Here is an 18,375-nt window from a genome sequence, read left to right on the forward strand (position 1 = left end):
CCAAGTCTTCTCAGCATTGTACAAGGCTCTGCTCAGATGCCACCACATGAGAAGAGGGTGGCCATCAAAGCAGAGTTTCAGGTTAGGAAGGGGTCTTGGACACTGTCTGCAGCACAGTTTTTTATTTTGCTTCTATTGAGTCCTGGAGGAGCCCATATCCTGTGCTTTCAGTCCCATCCTACTTGCACTGAATGCCAAGCAACACCAAGGAACGAGGGCTCCAACACCACAGGTTGAAAATGACGGATGAAGTCTCAACCTTTCTGTTTTATCAGTGAGCAAGCCAAGTTCCAGAGAGAGCAGCACCAGAACCTGACAACCCAAGATGACTCTAATGGGGTGCTGGACTACTATAGGATGAAAAATACACTCCTCTAGAAGAAGACACTGGTGATGGAGGAGGAAATACTATCCGTTCCCCAGGATCCTAATCAATCCTAATATCAAGGCAAATCTGACCACAGATACAACCCATCTGTTCTCTTCTGTGGAACAGTACAGATTCCCAGTAGTTGCTAAAAACACCACATAATCTGGCCTATGAAAGACTCAGGCTCAAAGGTGTTATGTAAGTCTATGATGATCATCCCACCTCCATCCACGATTGCTGTAAATACTTGCCACAAGACACATCACCAAGTCAATTAAGATGCCCTATGGGGCCAGACAGCTTACCAACTGAGGGTCCTGAACCAGGGCAGGTCATAGGAGTGGTAGACATTATAGCCAATAGTGATAATTTCATGGAAACACTTAATCTGAACACACATCACCTGTAAGACAGAAGAATTAGAGCACTCTTGTGATCATAGTTCTTCAAGAAAAACTGTTTTAAGAAAAAAAAATCAGTCCTGCAATGATTCTTCTCTCCTTTTCTTTCCTTTCTAACATCATTCCACAAAGCATATGCACCCCTTTATGTCACAGGGAACAAACAATCTCTCATAATAAAATGCACAGTTCTGATGTTTTAACTTTATTCTAGAACCGTCCAGGACTCAACTAATCCCTTTTGACCTTTGGATATAAATATATAAAAGACCTCAACTGCTTTGCTCAGCGTTCAGCTGTTGTCATGTAGTCCTGTCCATGATACTGGGGAGAATGAAAACAGCTGTGGACTGTGGCTTCTCAATGAGGGCTCACTAAGCCCCTGGGAGAGGCCCCAGAAAAACAAGAAACAAAACCAGGAGTCACACAAAGACATAGACAGGACCACAGTTGAACCAAATATCTGTAATAACAGATTCAATTTGAAAAAGAGACATCTTTAACCACAAACAAATGCCAATAATACTCCAGTTAGCTATCAACAGGTAAGAGGTCACAGACAGTCTGAGAGAAATGTGTCCTGAGGAGCCTGGGGCTCCACTGATCCCCAAAACCAACCTGACAACTGGCACCGATGACAACCCAGCAGGAAAAGCCTAAAAGGCACGCAAGTGGCACTTACAATCATCATTAACACCATTGGTCCCAGGTAAATGATGATGAAGAAAAATGCAATCATGGCCAGAGTCAGGATGCCTCTCACCCACCAGTTCTTCCATCTAGGTGAGAGAGTAGCATAAGGAGAAAAACAGTATTTAGGGGCCCAGAAAGAAATGAAGAACAAATCCAAAGGAAATGGCTCTCTTGGAGGCTGGGGGGTCCTAAACTCAGTCCTTTCCAGAGCATCTCCTTTACCATGACAGAGGCACCATCACATGCTGATGAGCGGGACCAGTAGCACCAATGCCTCTCCATAACCAAACACAGCACGTATCCCATAGCCCACAGAAAAATACACCCAGGTTATACGTTAGGGGAAAGTACCAGAAGAAAACAAAAGCAGGGTAAGTATTGTTCCTGGTTATCTCTAACTGAAAAAAAAATGACTATAAATAACATTTTTCCTGCAGCAGAATTATCACAGTGACAATAATATTACAACAGCTATCACAAATAGGGAAAATAGGGGTGGGAATATGGCCTAGTAGTAAAGTGCTCGCCTTGTATACATGAAGCTCTGGGTTCAATTCCTCAGCACCACATATATAGAATAAAGCTGGAAGTGGCGCTGTGGCTCAAGTGGCAGAGTGCTAGCCTTGAGCAAAAAGAAGCCAGGGACAGTGCTCAGGCCCTGAGTCCACGCCCCCGGACTGGCAACAAAAACAAAACAAATAAACAAATAGGGAAAATGTACCCTCAATACAACTACTTAAATGTTTCGTTTTATTTTAAGTAAGTTTTCATTAAAATGGGACTTTTTTCTAATTGACACATACATAGGATTTTACTATTTTACTGTGGAAATGGAAACAGCCACAGAGCTCACAAATGCTATACCTAAGATGTGAATCAAGGGGTGTGGCTCTAGACTCCACAACCATACCTACTGCGCAAATACCCTCACAAAGGGTCAGCTAGGAGGCACACACAGGAACACTTTCAAATAACGCTTTGGGGTCTTCTAACTTGTGTTTCTCATCCATTGCACAGTTGGTGTTAGAAAGAACAGCTTCTCAAGAACTAATTCACCTAAGTTGAAATCGTTCCAAGTTCTTCCTGGATAACTAAAAACCGCTCCGTGGATGTATGTGCAAGAGGTAAAGTAAACTCCAGCCTTGAACCAGAAGCCCTAAGCCCCTGAGTCATCCCTGACACGTGGATGCTGAGCCAGGATAGTTACCTTGAAGACAAGTTGGAAAGGGCCCTGTTGAGGACCTCTGGGGTGTCATCTATGGAGGTTGGTGGAGGAGCTGGTTCTGTTCGACCCTCACTGTCCGATGCGGTCTCTCCATCAATCTTTGCTTCTGATTCTGACTCCTACATGGCAGAAACAGAGATGATGAAAAAAACAAAAACGTTAAATAAACTGAGAAGTGTGTGTCTGTTACAGATCTGTGTGAAGTACTCCAAACCTGGCCTGGCACAGTCAGATGATGGGACAGAAAGGACTCAGCACTCTACCATTATGCTACCAATTCTTGGGATTTTTTTTTTTTTTTTTTTTTTGGTTAGTCATGGGGCTTGAACTTGGGGCCTGGATGCTGTCCCTGGTTTCTTTTGCTCAAGGCTAGCAACCTACCACTTTGAGCCACAGCTCTACTTCCAGTTTTTGAGTGGTGAATTGGAGAGAGAGTCCCATGGGGACTTTTTCTGCTGGGGCTGGCTTCGGAACTGCAATCCTCAGATCTCAGCCTCCTGAGTATCTAGTGAGCCACTTATGCCTAGCTTCACAGAATTTTTTTGTAGTGCATTCCACTCTTTTTAAGCTCTTTATGTTACCAGTATTTTATAAACAAACATGTTCTCCCAGCCTAGGTTCACCTAACCCCCAAACCTCTTCTCTTTCAGCACTAACTACAATGGAGACTTTTTTTTTATAACTGTCTCCCTGACTGACTATACACTCCCCAAAAATGGAACCATGGTATCTTGTTCTCATTTCCCCATGCCTGGTCCACAGCAAAATGCTCACTAGTGGGGAGAGGGAGGTAGGTGTTAGGGCAAGAGGAATTAATCCTATGCATGTTAAAAAAAACTCATGAAAGGGCTTTTCTAAGTTTACAACTATGACAAGACAGTAACATAGAAAGCCTTAGCTAGTAGGACCTGCTGGTACCGTTGGTTTGGTAAAGCCTATGGAAAGAGGCTCACTGGGAAGGAAAAAGCCACAGCTGGGCCAGATGGCTCTGACAAGGTATTCTTGTCTTATGAAAGGGCCCATTAAGGGCCCTTTTCAACAACCATAGATATTATCTTGGGGGTGGGGAAAATAGGACTAGGGAACCTACCACCTGGCACATGCTAGGCTAGTGTGCTGTCACTAAGCTCCATCCTCATTCCCTGAAGAGAGATAACCAAACTCCACTCAGGGCTGTGTCCCACTCCACCACACCAGAAATTCTGAAACACAGCCACACCTCCAGACATTCAGAAGAGCTTTATGTTCTTGATTTTAACGTTTACCCTCATACCTGACTGGCAACAACCAATATACAGGGTAATAATGCTTCCCAATATCTAGCTCTGATGGCTAAAACTAAGGGCTTTAAAATGTAATACCTGGACTCTGCAAAGCTCCCAGGGATGAGCATCTTAGAAGAGCATCTTAGAAGCCCTAAGCACAGCCTGAGCACAGTAGGGGAAAGGGCATTCACTCACACACAGAAAAGGCCCAGCACAAGGTTATTTTTAACTTATCCATCCTGTTGTCAAGGAGACAAGCCCTCAGGCAGGGAAGGGCAAGAACACAGCCTGAAGTTGGGGGTGGGGGGGAACAGCTCCAGCCTCAAGCTAAAAGTGTCAGAATTTTCCAAGGGCCTTTTATGAACTATGAGCCCAGCTCCATGCCTCCCAACTTGATTCCACGCATACACACGAACATCCTGAATGAAGCACAAAGCAGAAGAGAATTGACACAAGGTTGCCATGATTGCTGTTTTTATAGATCTCTGGGTGATTAAGACAAGACTAAGAAATAAGAGCCCTGAGGAAAGTCTGAATGATTTAATTTCTTAGGTTTTACTGGTCCTTAAGTGAGCCACCTGTCCTCCTCACCTCCTAAATAGGCCAGAGGCACCCTCTGAGTCAAAGATCAACACTTAAGGGCATGATCTCCCTGATATATGACTGTTAACAAAGGGAGATGGAGAGACAGTAGAGACCAAGTCTGTGAACACTGTATATGTGCTTGATACATTGTATACTGCATATGGGTCTACCTGACCTAGACAAGGGATGGGAAAACAGGTTGTAAGATATCACAAGAAATGTACACAATGCCCTACTATGTAACTACACCCTCTTTGCACAGCACCTTGTAAAAAAAAAAAAAATTTATGTTCAATTGATAATAAAAAAAAATTAAAAAAAAAAAAAAAAAAGATCAACACTTAAGCACACCACCTCCTTCCCACAGATGAGACAAACCAAAGAGGATGAAAGAGTGGATCCCTGTGAGGAGAAAAGGCAGAATGGAGGAGGGAGGCAAGTCAGCCAGCTCTCTCTCTAGCCCCTGATCCCTAGCACACATGTGGAGCAGGTCAGGGGCACATAAAACTCCAAAGAATCCTGAGACATGTGGTTTTGGTCCATCCACAGCCCATGGGCAAAGGCTGGGTAAATGAAGCTGAGTGCTGACAGCAACTTCTACAGCGGGTCTAAAGTAAGATTAATGTCCAAAGTCCAGGAGTCCCATGCTAGGTCCAGCCATTCTCTCCCATAGGCCAAACAGTGACATGTCTTCCATGGCAGTCGTGAGAAGTACATCTCCAGCCATCTTCAAGGGTACAGACAGTGGCCTCAGGTTAAAATCAAGAGAGTTGGGTGCAAGAAGAGGGAAATATATGCAACGTTAAAAGTCTCATGTCACATTACTTTAGTCTCTGACATGGAGGCCTGACAGTAATCTGCAGCTTTTGGCTGTTCTCTTCAAGAGGATTACAAGACACTGTCTGCCTGGAGGGGCAGTCTGACCTTCTGTCACAAGATGCTAATTAATGAACCCTGCTCTTCCTGAAGCCCAAGGTGATTAAAAATTGACTAGAGGAGAGAATGACTCAAATCAAAGGACACAGATACAAAGTGGGAGGATTGAGCATCCAGCTTTTCTCTTGCTTTTAGCTAATTTACAGGCCCCCAAAAAACAGCTTAAAAAAGGAAGCTCTGACCCAAGTTCTGGCATATACGAAAAATGGTCCATTCTGGACCATGAATCAGAAGCACTGAGAGTATCAGTTTGTTGTTTCAGTGGATGGCAGAACAGGCAGAAGTCTAAGCCAGCTTTCTGGAGTCATCAACAGCAGCCAGTCCAAGAAGAAGGAACCAGAGACAGCTCTGATGCTCACCATACCCAGAGCACAAGCTCCTTTCTCCTGTCTTCCAGGTGGGGCAAACATTAGGGATGTTGGTTTGGAGGCAGTCAAGTGCAACAAGGGTGGAAATCCATGAAAACTGCAAAGGTACTGAACACGGTAATCTACCACAGTAGGTTCCCAGTGACCTACCCACATAGAGGGCAATAGCACACATAAGAACATTAAAAACCTACCCACAGGCAGCCTGGGCACCCCTTCCTAGTCTGACAACTGAAAAATTACTTTAGCCCAGCATTTGCCTGCCTGGCTTCCCCCTTTCACACAGGCAGTCTCAGCTCAAAAATGCTGAGAACTAATGTGTGAAGTGGTGTCTGACACATGAAGGCTATCTGTTAAAGCAACAGTGCCCTATTCTGCTCTGTGGAGTGGTGGGAGGAAATACCAGAGCTTATTTCTACTTATCCTCATTTTTCTTTCCTTGTATGCTTTGTAATGCACACATTGGTGCACTTACATACACCTTAATAGGTATCTGTAAAGTGGGGCATGGTAAAACAAAATATACTTGTCTGGCATTGTGATTTCTCACTGCATGAGCAGTGCCTGAATACAGCAAGCACCCAAGATTTGGTGAACAGTGAGGTAATGAGCTAATTCGTTCTTTAGACCCAAGTACCCAGACAGCACTGAGAGTTTCACAGCACCCATTTCAACTCCTAGTTGACCCAGTCCCTGCGTCCCTTGCTCCTTTAGGCTCTATACTTGGCAGTAGAAGGCTGGTAGGAGGTCCAGCTCTGAAACCAGCATAGGGTAGCTGGAAAAGGCCCTCTCCCAGGACCCCTCCTTCTTCCTTCCTTTCTAATTCACAAGACCCAGCAGATGCTGAGCAGGGCAAGCCCTCTCAGATCCTAACTCAACCACAGCCCATCCTCCCCATAGTTCCTGAGCCATTCCCAAGAGGATGATGCTGCTGGTGTAAACAGGAAACAGCGCCTGCTCTGAAAGGAAGGAGGAAAAAAGCTCCGGTGGAGGCGCCCTTCCTCTCAATTCCCAAAGATGCTACCCTTTAAGGAAAAGGCTGAGAGGCACTTAAGAGCGATAGCACATGGAAAGGTGCCAAGAACCCAGCAAAAGCCATCAGAACTTTTAGAGAAAGTCATGCTCAAAAAGCTTTCATAGGGCTGGGGATCTGGTTGAGTGGAAGAGCGCCTGCCTGGCTAGCTCAAGGCCCGGAGTTCGGTCCTCAGCTCTGGAAAAAAAAGCTTCCAGCTCACCTCCCCTGACTCATCACCCAAGAAAGGTAGGGGGGAATGGAGACATGATGATGATACAGGGTGGGACAGGGGACAATATGTGAAGTGTTTCTGGTATCAAGGCCCCTGGAAAGGGACCTTGCTCAGCCCCACAATATATACCATATTTCCACTATTACTCTCTGGGTAGAAATCACACCTTATTTCCTTCTACTCATTCTTGGGTATAAGGATTTCCTAAATGTCTGCCCTGGCTTACAAAAGCAGCAGCCATTTGAAGCTCTCCTTGTGGCACCACAAACAACCATGGTCAGATCTTTTTTTTTTTTTTTTTTTTTAAAGCATGTGTGTGGTCAGAGCTGAACTGAGGCCCTTGGCAGCATGATGTCTGGCCTCTAGGTAAGTAGAATTAGCCTTGCCTGACACCTCACATGCCAGCTGCACTTTGTATCCACAAAACTGTAGATATTACTATTCCCTTCATGTGTGCCCAATAGGACCTCAAACCTGGGAAAAGAAGTAAGTGGTTCTCTCCATCCCATCTTATCCTTGTTCCCTCCATCTTGTTCACTGGCTGGTTATGCTCCCAATCCAGTTCACCCTTTCACCATTTCACTTATCATCTCTAACTTAAACTATTTTTGCACTGCTTTATATGCAAAGTACAAACCTTTTCCTGGAACAAAGACATCAGTCTAAGGCTAACCTTTATGCTAAATACCAAACCTGCCATCTTAAGCCTAGTGGCCCACTCTCAGGGCAATCAACTCTCCAGCTTAAGATTGATCCCTGAGACAGAAATTGCCAGAAAAAACCTAGAATAGCCAAAGCAATTCTAGGCAAAAAACATAGTGCAGGAGGTATCACCATACCAGACTTCAAGCTCTACTACAAGGCCATCATAACAAAAACAGCATGGTATTGGTATAAAAACAGATCGGAAGACCAGTGGATTAGAATTGAAGACCCAGAAATAAAACCGCACTCTTACAGCCAACTGATATTCGACAAAGGAGCTAAAGACATACAATGGAATAAACATAGCCTCTTCAACTACTGGTGCTGGGAGAACTGGGCAGCCATATGCAGAAAACTCAAAGTAGACCCAAGCCTATCACCATGCACCAAGATCAACTCAAAATGGATCAAGGACCTCAATATCAGACCTGAATCCTTGAAACTACTGAAGGACAGAGTAGGAAAGACTCTAGAACTTATAGGCACAGGAAGGAACTTCCTGAATAGAGTCCCAGGGGCACAACAAATAGGGGAAAGACTCAACAAATGGGACTACTACAAATTAAAAAGTTTCTGCACAGCTAAGGTCATAGCCACCAAAATAGAAAGACAGCCAACGATATGGGAAAGGATATTTACCAGCACAGCAACAGACAAAGGCCTGATATCTGTCATCTACAGAGAACTCAAAAAACTAAGCCCCTCCAAGCCCAATAAACCTATTAGGAAATGGGCAAAGAGCTAAAGAGAGACTTCACAAGAGAAGATATAAAAATGGCAAAGAAACATATGAGGAAATGCTCAACATCCCTGCTAGTAAAGGAAATGCAAATAAAAACAACCCTGAGATACCACCTCACCCCAGTTAAGAATGGCCTATACTCTGAACTCAGGCAACAACAAATGCTGGAGGGGGTGTGGGGAAAGAGGAACCCTTCTCCATTGTTGGTGGGAGTGCAAATTAGTACAACCACTTTGGAGAACAGTATGGAGGTTTCTCAAAAAGCTCAATATAGACCTACCCTATGACCCAGCCATACCACTCCTAGGCATCTATCCTAAACAGCAAAACCCAAGATATCAAAAGGACATTTGTACTTCCATGTTTATCGCGGCACAATTCACAATAGCCAAAATTTGGAAACAACCCAGATGCCCCTCCACAGACGAATGGATCCAAAAAATATGGTACTTATACACAATGGAATACTACATAGCGATTAGGAATGGTGAAATGTTGTTGTTCGCAGGGAAATGGTCAGAACTCGAACAAATAATGTTGAGTTAGACAAGCCTAGAACACAGAAAACAAAGGGGCATGATCTCCCTGATATATGACTGTTAACAAAGGGAGATGGAGAGACAGTAGAGACCAAGTCTGTGAACACTGTATATGTGCTTGATACATTGTATATTGCATATGGGTCTACCTGACCTAGACAAGAGATGGAAAAACAGGTTGTAAGATATCACAAGAAATGTACACACTGCCCTACTATGTAACTGCACCCTCTTTGCACAACACCTTCTAAAAAAAATTTTATGTTCAATTAATAATAATAAAAAAAAGAATAAACATGGCTGCAGTCTTGAGTTACAATCTCAAGATGTAGACCTCTCGTACCCCCCCAAAAAAAAAGAATGTAGAAATAAATGGCACAAATAGATATTAAAAAAAAAAAAGAAAGAAATTGCCAGAGAAGAGAGAATCCTTAGCAATCACTAGGAACTCCTATATCTCTAAAATGAAAAGGCCAAGTAGTTTCCATCTGAGGGTGTTTTTTTGTCTTTTGTTTTTTTGGTTGGTCATAGGGCTCAAACTCAGGGCCTGGGCACTGTCCCTGAGCTTTTTCACTCAAGGCTAGCACTCTACCACTTTGAGCCACAGTGCCACTTTCTGGTTTTCTGGTGGTTTATCAGAGATAGATAGTTTCCCAGACTTTTCTGCTTGGGCTGGCTTCGAACTTGCGATTCTCAGATCTCAGCCTTTTGAGTAGCTGGATTACAGACATAAGCCATCAGCACCCCACTTCCATCTTAGTTTTTACAAGGAAAAAGAAATAACTAGCCAGGCACTGGTAGCTACTCAGGAGGCTGAGTTCTGAGGATTACAGTTTGAAGCCAGCCCAGGCAGGAAAGTAAGACTCCAATTAACCACCAAAAACCAGTTGAGGGCTGGGAATATGGTCTAGTGGTAAAGTGCTCGCCTCATATACATGAAGCCCTGGGTTCAATTCTTCAGCAAAAAACAAAACAAAAACAAAAAAACCAGTTGAGCTTTGGCTCAAAGTAGTACACACTAGCCTTGAGCAGAAAAGCTCAGGAACAGGCCAAGGCCCTGAGTTCAAGCCCTGCAATCAACAAGAACACCAACAAAAGAACTGATATACCTACCTCTGTATGGTGTCAGGAATAACAAAATAATACTTCTAGCTCCTTCTAGTGCTAATCCTATTTGACAAGTTCAACTGTCTACAGACAGGATAGGATCTAAGAGGCAGAGATCTACTCTGATCAGTTAAGAGTAAAGGGACTTACTCTCCCCTCAGATAGTTGGTAAGTGAGCCTGCTGAGGGGCAGGGACTGAAAATGAAACAGATTAGCACAATAAAACTTTTCTCCCAGAACTCAGGAGGCTGAGGCAGGAGGTGGGGAAAAGAAAAGGCATACAGAGGGGCTGGGAATATGGCCTAATGGTAGAGTGCTTGCCTCGTATAGATGAAGCCCTAGGTTCGGTTCCTCAGCACCACATATATTGAAAAGGCCAGAAGTGGTGCTGTGGCTTAAGTGGTAGAGTGCTAGCCTTGAGCAAAAAGAAGGCAGGGACAGTGCTCAGGCCCTGAGTTCAAGCCCCAGGACTGGCAAAACCAAGGCATACAGAATGTATTACCTGCAAGGAAGAGGAACAAAGACAAAAATGAGTGCTAACTTCATGAGATTTAGACTTCTATCTCCTCTTATTAGAAGGTGGGAAGGGGGGGAATGTAGGCAATTTAATGGGAAGAGTAAACAATTACCAAAACGATGAACAGGCTGAGACCTGAGAGGAGGTGATGACTACAACAAGGTCCATCTATGCCATGATGCATCTCCCCTGGTTAACAAGGTACCTAGCAAAGGACCCAACCCTGAGAATCTCTGGAAGGCCTTTAAGTATTTATAGAGGTAGTTCAGAGAAAGCCCCTCCCTGAATTTCTGGAGAGCCAGAGGGATAAGACAGGCACAGGAGGATCAGAGAGATCTGGGTTCCGAAACTTAGTCCAAAGTACTCATCATGTCAAAGTGCCATACTTTGGGGTGCTATTTCATGAGCCTCAACTGAGTAAATACTTAATATGGCCATACACATCCTCATTATCAATACTGAGATCTAAAGAAAATGCATTCAACTACCCCAGTGAACTGCTTCATTTCAGGTTCCTCTAACAGGCAACGGTGTTCACACAGTATGTGTGGCACATTCAGCCTTTTAAAACCTAACTAGTTGTTTGGTTTTGCCTGCAGACAAGGTTGCTTACAAAGGGCCTTCCCAGGAAGGGACAGCTGTTCCAGGCCAGCCAGTCTCACTGGAAGCTCACCATGCATGGCCTTTCCTCCACCTCTCAGATACTCACTCCACTCGTTATCTCCCTTCTGTCTCAATACTTCCTTCCCCATAGGCCCTTACTTCCAACCAGCTAAGGTAAACCAACTCAACAATAAACTTCTGACAGCTCATCCAATGAATGAACCTTCTTCTCTGCTTCATCGAAAGACTTTGGGCAGAGCTGTTGACACACCTTTCCTGAGTATATTTTTCCTCAGACCACAGCAAGTCATCTTTAACAATGCCCTCATCACTGAACACCAAGGAAGATTCAATCTACTCATTCAACCTCTTAGCAACTTTCAATGCTCTTATCAAGAAACACGCTTCCTTTGGCTTCTAAACAGCACATCCTCTTTGTTCCTACCTCCCTCTCCAGCTGGCTTTCCTTTTAACAGCTCTTCTTCCTTAGCCTATCCCTTAATTTGAGGGTTCCTCAGAGACTGGTCCCAAGCTTTCTTATTCTATTGCCACCCACTTTCCAAATAACCTCACTTTCATATCTTCAACTGTCTTTTTATTATTTTTAAGCACTCAATCTCTAGGCTACACCCCTAGAATTCAACTGTCTCTTCTTGGGCTACAGACCCATACAACCAAATGCCTACCAAGTCTCCTCAGACACCTCAACTTTTCATGTGTCCTAAAACCATTTCCTCCCTCTGTGTAACCTGTCTAGCCAAATGGTATCCTTTCCCTTGAATTTTCAAGTGAGATAAATATGGCCATTATCCTCAATGGCTTCTCCATTGGCCCCTAGATCACCAAGTTGTTAATGCCACCTCCTAGTCTACTTTCAACCGCATTTACGTCTCCTCATCACCTCAGTAATTTCCTATCTCAAGCCCACATCATCCCCCTATGGCGACTCCAACATCCTGACTGGGTATTTGCCTCCAGTCTTGAATTCACTCCCACTTCAGGCTCAACACTACAGGAAGAGGACTTGCCCAGAAAAAAAAAAAAAAAAAAAAAAAAAAAAACCCTGTTCATGTTACTCCCATCCTGAACCACTTCCAGATCTACCTAGTGCCCAAATAAGAGATCTAAACTCTTCCATGACATGCAAGCCCCTTTGGGAAATTTTGGTCTTATTTGACCTCCCAGCCTTGTCTCTTTCAATAATTCTGAACTAAAGCTAGGACCAGAAATAGGTTGAACTTCCTTACCTTTAGGCCTCTTGTTTATGAGTTTCCACCAGAATAGTCTGCAAACCACTCTACATGTATCAGCCCTTCCTCAAATCCACACCCCATACTATATGGTCTTGCCAGGACCAGCATGTATGTCTGCAACAGGGAGCTATGTCCAAGTCCTCACATTGCACCTCCAGCATCTAGCACTGAGAACATGGAAGCCACTCACTAGGTCTCATACCATGGGCATAAAGTGGTCGCAGCCAATGATCAGAAATCTAGGACTTACTGAAGTGGCAGGCAGAGCTGGACTATACTCTTCAGCAAATTATTTTTTTCTAGCACTGAGAATTGAACCCCCCAGGCCTCATGCATGCTAGGCAAACACTCTACCACTGACCTACATCCCTAGCCATCCTATATCCCTGCACTCTTAATATTATATGGGCAAGTATTACATTGTAACCAGATACCTCATTCACTCATCTTTCTTTGAAATTTGGACAACATGTATCCTAAATGATAAAAAAAAAAAAAAAAAGATTTGAAGCTGGGCACCAGTAGCTCACACCTGTAATCCTAGCTACTCAGGAGGCTGAAATTTGAGGAAGCCAGCCTGGGCAGGAAGGCTGTGAGACTCTTATCTCCAATAAACTACTCAGAAAAAGCTAAAAGTGGTGCTGTGGCTCAAGTGGTAGAATGCTAGCCTTGAGCAAAAGAAGCTCAGAGACAGAGCCCAGGCCCCAGAGTTCAAGCCATAGGACTGGGGGGAAAAATTAGAATGATAGAATGATTCAAAAATAAGTGAGTGCATATAGCAAATATGGTAGATATGTACCACGGAATAGTATTCAGGAAAAAAAGAATGAAATCTTGTTCTCTACAAGATGGATATGTTAACTAAAACAAACAAAACTCAGAAATACCACATATTTTTACTTATACTTCTGTAAAAGTGGAAGGGAGGGTAGACTAGTAGACACTAGAGGTTAGAAAGGGCAGAGTAGGGGATAGAGGGAGATTAGCTACTGCATTCTGAAATTCAAGTAGACAGGAACAAATGGGTTCTAAAGTTCTGCTGCACAGTAGGGTGCACAGAGTTTGTAACAACTTATTATGTGTTTATATAGAACTAAGAGAATGAATTGGAAAGTTCCCAACCCCTCCAAATTACCCCTCCAAATGGCAAATGTTTGAGATGAAAAGTCCAAGCCCCAGGACTGGCAACAAAAACAAACAAACAAAAAAATGTCAATCTCATACCCTAAGCCAAGAATTTACAAAGAAATCTGTCCTCTCAATACTCTATTTGAACAGTAAAACATCTGACATTAAGCGTCTGTTTACTAAAAGAGCAAGCATAAACTATCAGAAATAGCCTCCAGAAATACCAATCACCACCACAGACATTATATAAACCTGTGGGAGGCTCTGCCTACAGTTCTATGTTCCTCTTGTCATCTAGAATAACAGGAAAGACAACAACAATGAGCAGTCCTGCTGGGATCCAGTAGGTCCTCCTACTATCAGTTCCCTAGTCAGGCATCTCTGTATACTTAGGAAAAAGGAATCTTCAGACTCATTAGAAAAGGAAGCTTTTCTTCAGCTTCCTCTTTATTAGAACTAGACTTTCCCTAAATAAGTAGTATGTCAACTACAGCCAAAGGATCTAGTAAGATGTAAAAGAGAAAGCTATTTGCAGTCTCACAACCAGGGTCATGAGTGCAACCTAGACCTCTGCTAGGAAGGGGAAGCAGGTACAGCTGCTGGGTTCTTTATGTGACAAGCCCCACTCATAAATGGTCACCCAGCATCTGCTTCACTGTCACCCAAAGATTCCTAGAAAAAAAATTGGACATGAAAATGATGTCCCTGATGTCTCACATCCTAACCTACCCTGTCCCAATAGAAAAGCAAGCACTCTGGGGCAGTTTACTGTGTTGGAATATTACATTGTCACTAGTGTGGTATCTCTGGTTCAGGAATAACAGTCGTGGGAAAAAAACCAGTCAAATAGTTTCTAATATTTCTCCCTTAAGAACATGGAATTAACAGTGTTCTCTATCCCCAAACTGTCAAATTTGTTACAGAAGAAACTGTGAAAGCAGCAATGCAGAATGAGTTTTCCTTTGAGAGAAAAACCCATTGGTGGGTTTGAACTCAGGGAGGCATGCTTGCACTCTGCCACTACAGACACTTCTCTGGTGGTTAGTTGGAGAAAAGAATCTCATGGATTTGTCTGCCTACCTGGGCTAGCTTCAAATCACAATCCTCAGACCTCAGTCTCCTGAGTAGTATTCATTCGTTTGTTCTTTATCTAGGATATGTATCTCCTGCATGCTTTATCAAGATATCATCCAAACTTCATCTTAGTCATTGACAGTGGGGGTGAACAGGAAACAAGTGGGAACTGGGGAAGTGGAGCTGTGGCTCAAGTGTTAGAATGCTAGCCTTGAGCAAAAAAGTTCAGGGGCATCGCCCAGAGATCAAGCCCCAGAACAGACACAAATGTACGTGTGTGTGTGTGTGTGTTTGTGTACTTGTGTATATATATGCATATTACATATGCATATGTACTGGTACTGAGGGAGAAATACTGAAGTCACTGATGTAAGATTGATCATTAAAACTGTTTGTAGGGAAAACCTCAACCCACCTGCAGAGAACACAGTTTGAGAACCACTGCATAAGCCCAGATGTGTTGGGAATGCCTATAAACCCAAGTATGTACTTGAAAGATGAGGTAGGAGGATTCCAAGTTCAAAGCCAGCCTGGGTAACATAGCAAAGCCTTCTTCTCAAAAGAGAAAACAAGCTGGGAAGGTGGCTTAGTGTAGAGTGCTTGCCCAGTTGAAGCCCTGGGTTCGATTCCTCAGTACCACATACACGGAAAAAGCTGGAGATGGCATTGTGGTTCAAGTGTTAAAGTGCTAGCCTTGAGCACAGAGAGGCTTAGGGACAGCACACAGGCAGAGAGAGAGAGAGAGAGAGAGAGAGAGAGAGAGAGAGAGAGAGAGAGAGAGAGAAACAGAGAGAGAGAGAGCGTGGGAGAGTGAGAGAGAGAGAGAGAGAGAGAGAGAACAAAAACAAAGAAAAGCCCTGTACAACACCACACATTTCTGGTAACAGTCATTGCTACTTCTAAACGCATGAGACAGGAAGATCATCAGAGTATGAAATTCCTATCATGCCCCCACAAACATACATCCACCTGCTCAGAAATGGGCCAAGTTCTCATCCTGCTATGGAAACAAAGAATTGGGAAATATACTGATGGTTTGTACATTCTACCTATGTTTCACTAACTTCATTGTTAATAGTCTTAGAGGCTGAAAATCAATGTCCTGAAGACCAGTTAAATACAAAATTATACAGATTCTATTATAACCCAGAAAAAACTGAAAAATTCTAGTGAAATAGTTCAGGTTCTTTTTCAAAATAATAACAACAATAATAATAATAACCTAAAGGATCTTTGCTTTGTTTTAGGGTTTATGCTTGTTTTGTTGGTCATGGGGCTTGAACTTGGGACTTGAGCATTGTCCCTGAGCTCTTTTTTGCTCAAGGCTAGCACTCTACCACTTTGTGCCATAGCACCACTTCCAGTTTTCTGGTGCTTAATTGGAAATGGGAGTCTAACAGACTTTCTTGTCCCAGCTGGCTTTGAACCGTGATCCACAGATCTTGGCCTCCCTAGGATTAAAGGCGTGAGCCATTGGCGCCAGGATACACTTTGTTAGTGGTGGTGGTTGTAGGGCTTGAACTCAGGCCTGGGTGCCATCCCTGAGCTCTACGGGGTTTTTTTGCTCAAGGCTATCACTACCACTTTGAGCCACAGCACCACTTCCTTTCTCCCCCCCCCCACCCCCAACTTTTTTTCTTTTTGTAGCAATGAAGTTTGAACTCAGGGCCTTAGGCTTGCTAGCCAGGTGCTCTACCCTGAGCTATACCTCTAGACCACTAATAAGCTCTTTAAGAGAAGTGATCCAAGTGTCTGGTCCTGTCCCTCATCTTGTCTGAAATCCTGGCCTGCTATGGATCCCCAAATTTCTGTTAAACTCCTCACCCCACGGTAATGGTAGTAGGACATGGGGCTATGGAAGATGACTAGGAACCTTGTAAGAGAAGATCTGAGAGACTCCTCTTTATTATGAGAAGCCATCTGTGAACCAGGTCCTCACCAGATACCTACTCTGCTGGCACCTTGACCTTGGACTTCCAGCATCCAGAAATGAAAAATAAATTTCCACTGTTTTAGTTGTTGTTGCTGCTTTGTGCTGGTTCTGGGGCTTGAACTCAAGAACTATGTGCTGTCCCTGTGCTTCTTTTTGCTCAAGGCTAGGGCTCTACCACTTGAGCCATAGTTTCACATTGGCTTTTTCAGGAGTTTTAGCGGAGAAAGAGTCTCACAGACTTTCTTGCCCAGGCTGGCTCTGAACTGTGATCCTCAAATCTCAGCCTCCAGAATAGGTAGGATTAGACAAGTGCCACTGGCACCCTGCAAATTTCCATTGTTTTAAAGCACTCAAATTGCAATTATGTTAAAGCAGTCCCAGAAGGCTAGCACACCATCCTTTTCACCCACTTTCTCTTTTCTAATGAAGTTCCTGCAGAATGATATATGTACCCCCCCATACAATATACACCCAGAGGGTACTTTCAATAATTGCAATTTCAACACCACCCCAAGTAGGAATTGTCTATTCATCTTTGTTTACCTTGAGAGCTCAGTAAGTTTTTCTTTTTCTTTTTAATAAATAAAATTCATTAACATCTTTCTACAAGGCATACAACACTGGTTTGCCAGCATTTGTGTAGGAAAAGCAACTAATGACTAGAAGCATTACATGTTCACTCTTCCAGAAGATGTTTGGGGTGGGAACAGCCTCCACGAGGCAACCACAGAATCCAAGGTAGTAATGAGCTGTACTTCCCAACAACACTAATGTATCCCCAGAAATAATGAATAAGTAGGCAGAATGAAGCCTTTTGGAGTTTTAAATAGTTTGATCTTGCCCTAGAGAATGCATAGGTCTTCACATTTCCACTTACTTCCTTTGAATAATGGGAGATACTCCAGAAACATCTGTCTGCATCTGAGCCAAGTGTTAGCTTCTGAGCCCTTTCAGATGCTATCACTTGAAACTCCTTCCTTCATACTGAAAAACGCCAAGCAAAGCATGACGGTGAGCATCTGAGGTCCCTCCAGCAGTGGGAAGGTTTTTTGAATGTGCATGTTCATGATCCTACTAAGCAATACCATGAGGCCAAGTCAAAAAAAAGGAAAAAACAAAAAACATCTGCTTCATTCTTTGTCACATCTCTAGAGCCTGACACTATTATGCATTTGCTCATCTCCCTATCAGATCATGAACTCCACATAGAAGAGACTTGTTTGGTTCATGCCATATCCCCATGGCTGATAACTACCTGGCACAAAGCTGCCTTAGAAGTCCTTCCAAGTTGCCTCTCTCCCATAGAAGTCTACCAAGAGTAAAAAAATCCAGAAGGCCAAGGCTCTTCAAACTAAGCCTGAACTAAACATTAAAAATCAGCAAACAGGGCTGGGGATATAGCCTAGTGGCAAGAGTGCCTGCCTCGGATACACGAGGCCCTAGGTTCGATTCCCCAGCACCACATATACAGAAAACGGCCAGAAGCGGCGCTGTGGCTCAAGTGGCAGAGTGCTAGCCTTGAGCGGGAAGAAGCCAGGGACAGTGCTCAGGCCCTGAGTCCAAGGCCCAGGACTGGCCAAAAAAAAAAAAATAAAAATCAGCAAACATTTCAAAGCCTGAGCCAGTCTCTTGTGTCAATACTAGAGCAGAAATTTCTGGAAGCATGTGCTGTAGGACATCAGCA

General features: G+C 43.6%; 1 protein-coding gene across 1 annotated transcript in view; it reads right to left on the minus strand.

Annotated features, from left to right (window-relative positions):
- Cds2 (CDP-diacylglycerol synthase 2) overlaps window positions 1–18,375 on the minus strand; it is a 47,848-nt gene that overhangs the window by 12,640 nt on the left and 16,833 nt on the right. Inside the window, 3 exon segments of the mRNA XM_048348840.1 lie at window positions 669–773; window positions 1,454–1,550; window positions 2,672–2,808. Coding sequence (XP_048204797.1) covers window positions 669–773; window positions 1,454–1,550; window positions 2,672–2,808 — 339 coding nt within the window.

The sequence above is a fragment of the Perognathus longimembris genome, chromosome 6 (genome assembly GCF_023159225.1).
Source record: "Perognathus longimembris pacificus isolate PPM17 chromosome 6, ASM2315922v1, whole genome shotgun sequence".
NCBI classification, from domain to species: domain Eukaryota; kingdom Metazoa; phylum Chordata; class Mammalia; order Rodentia; family Heteromyidae; genus Perognathus; species Perognathus longimembris.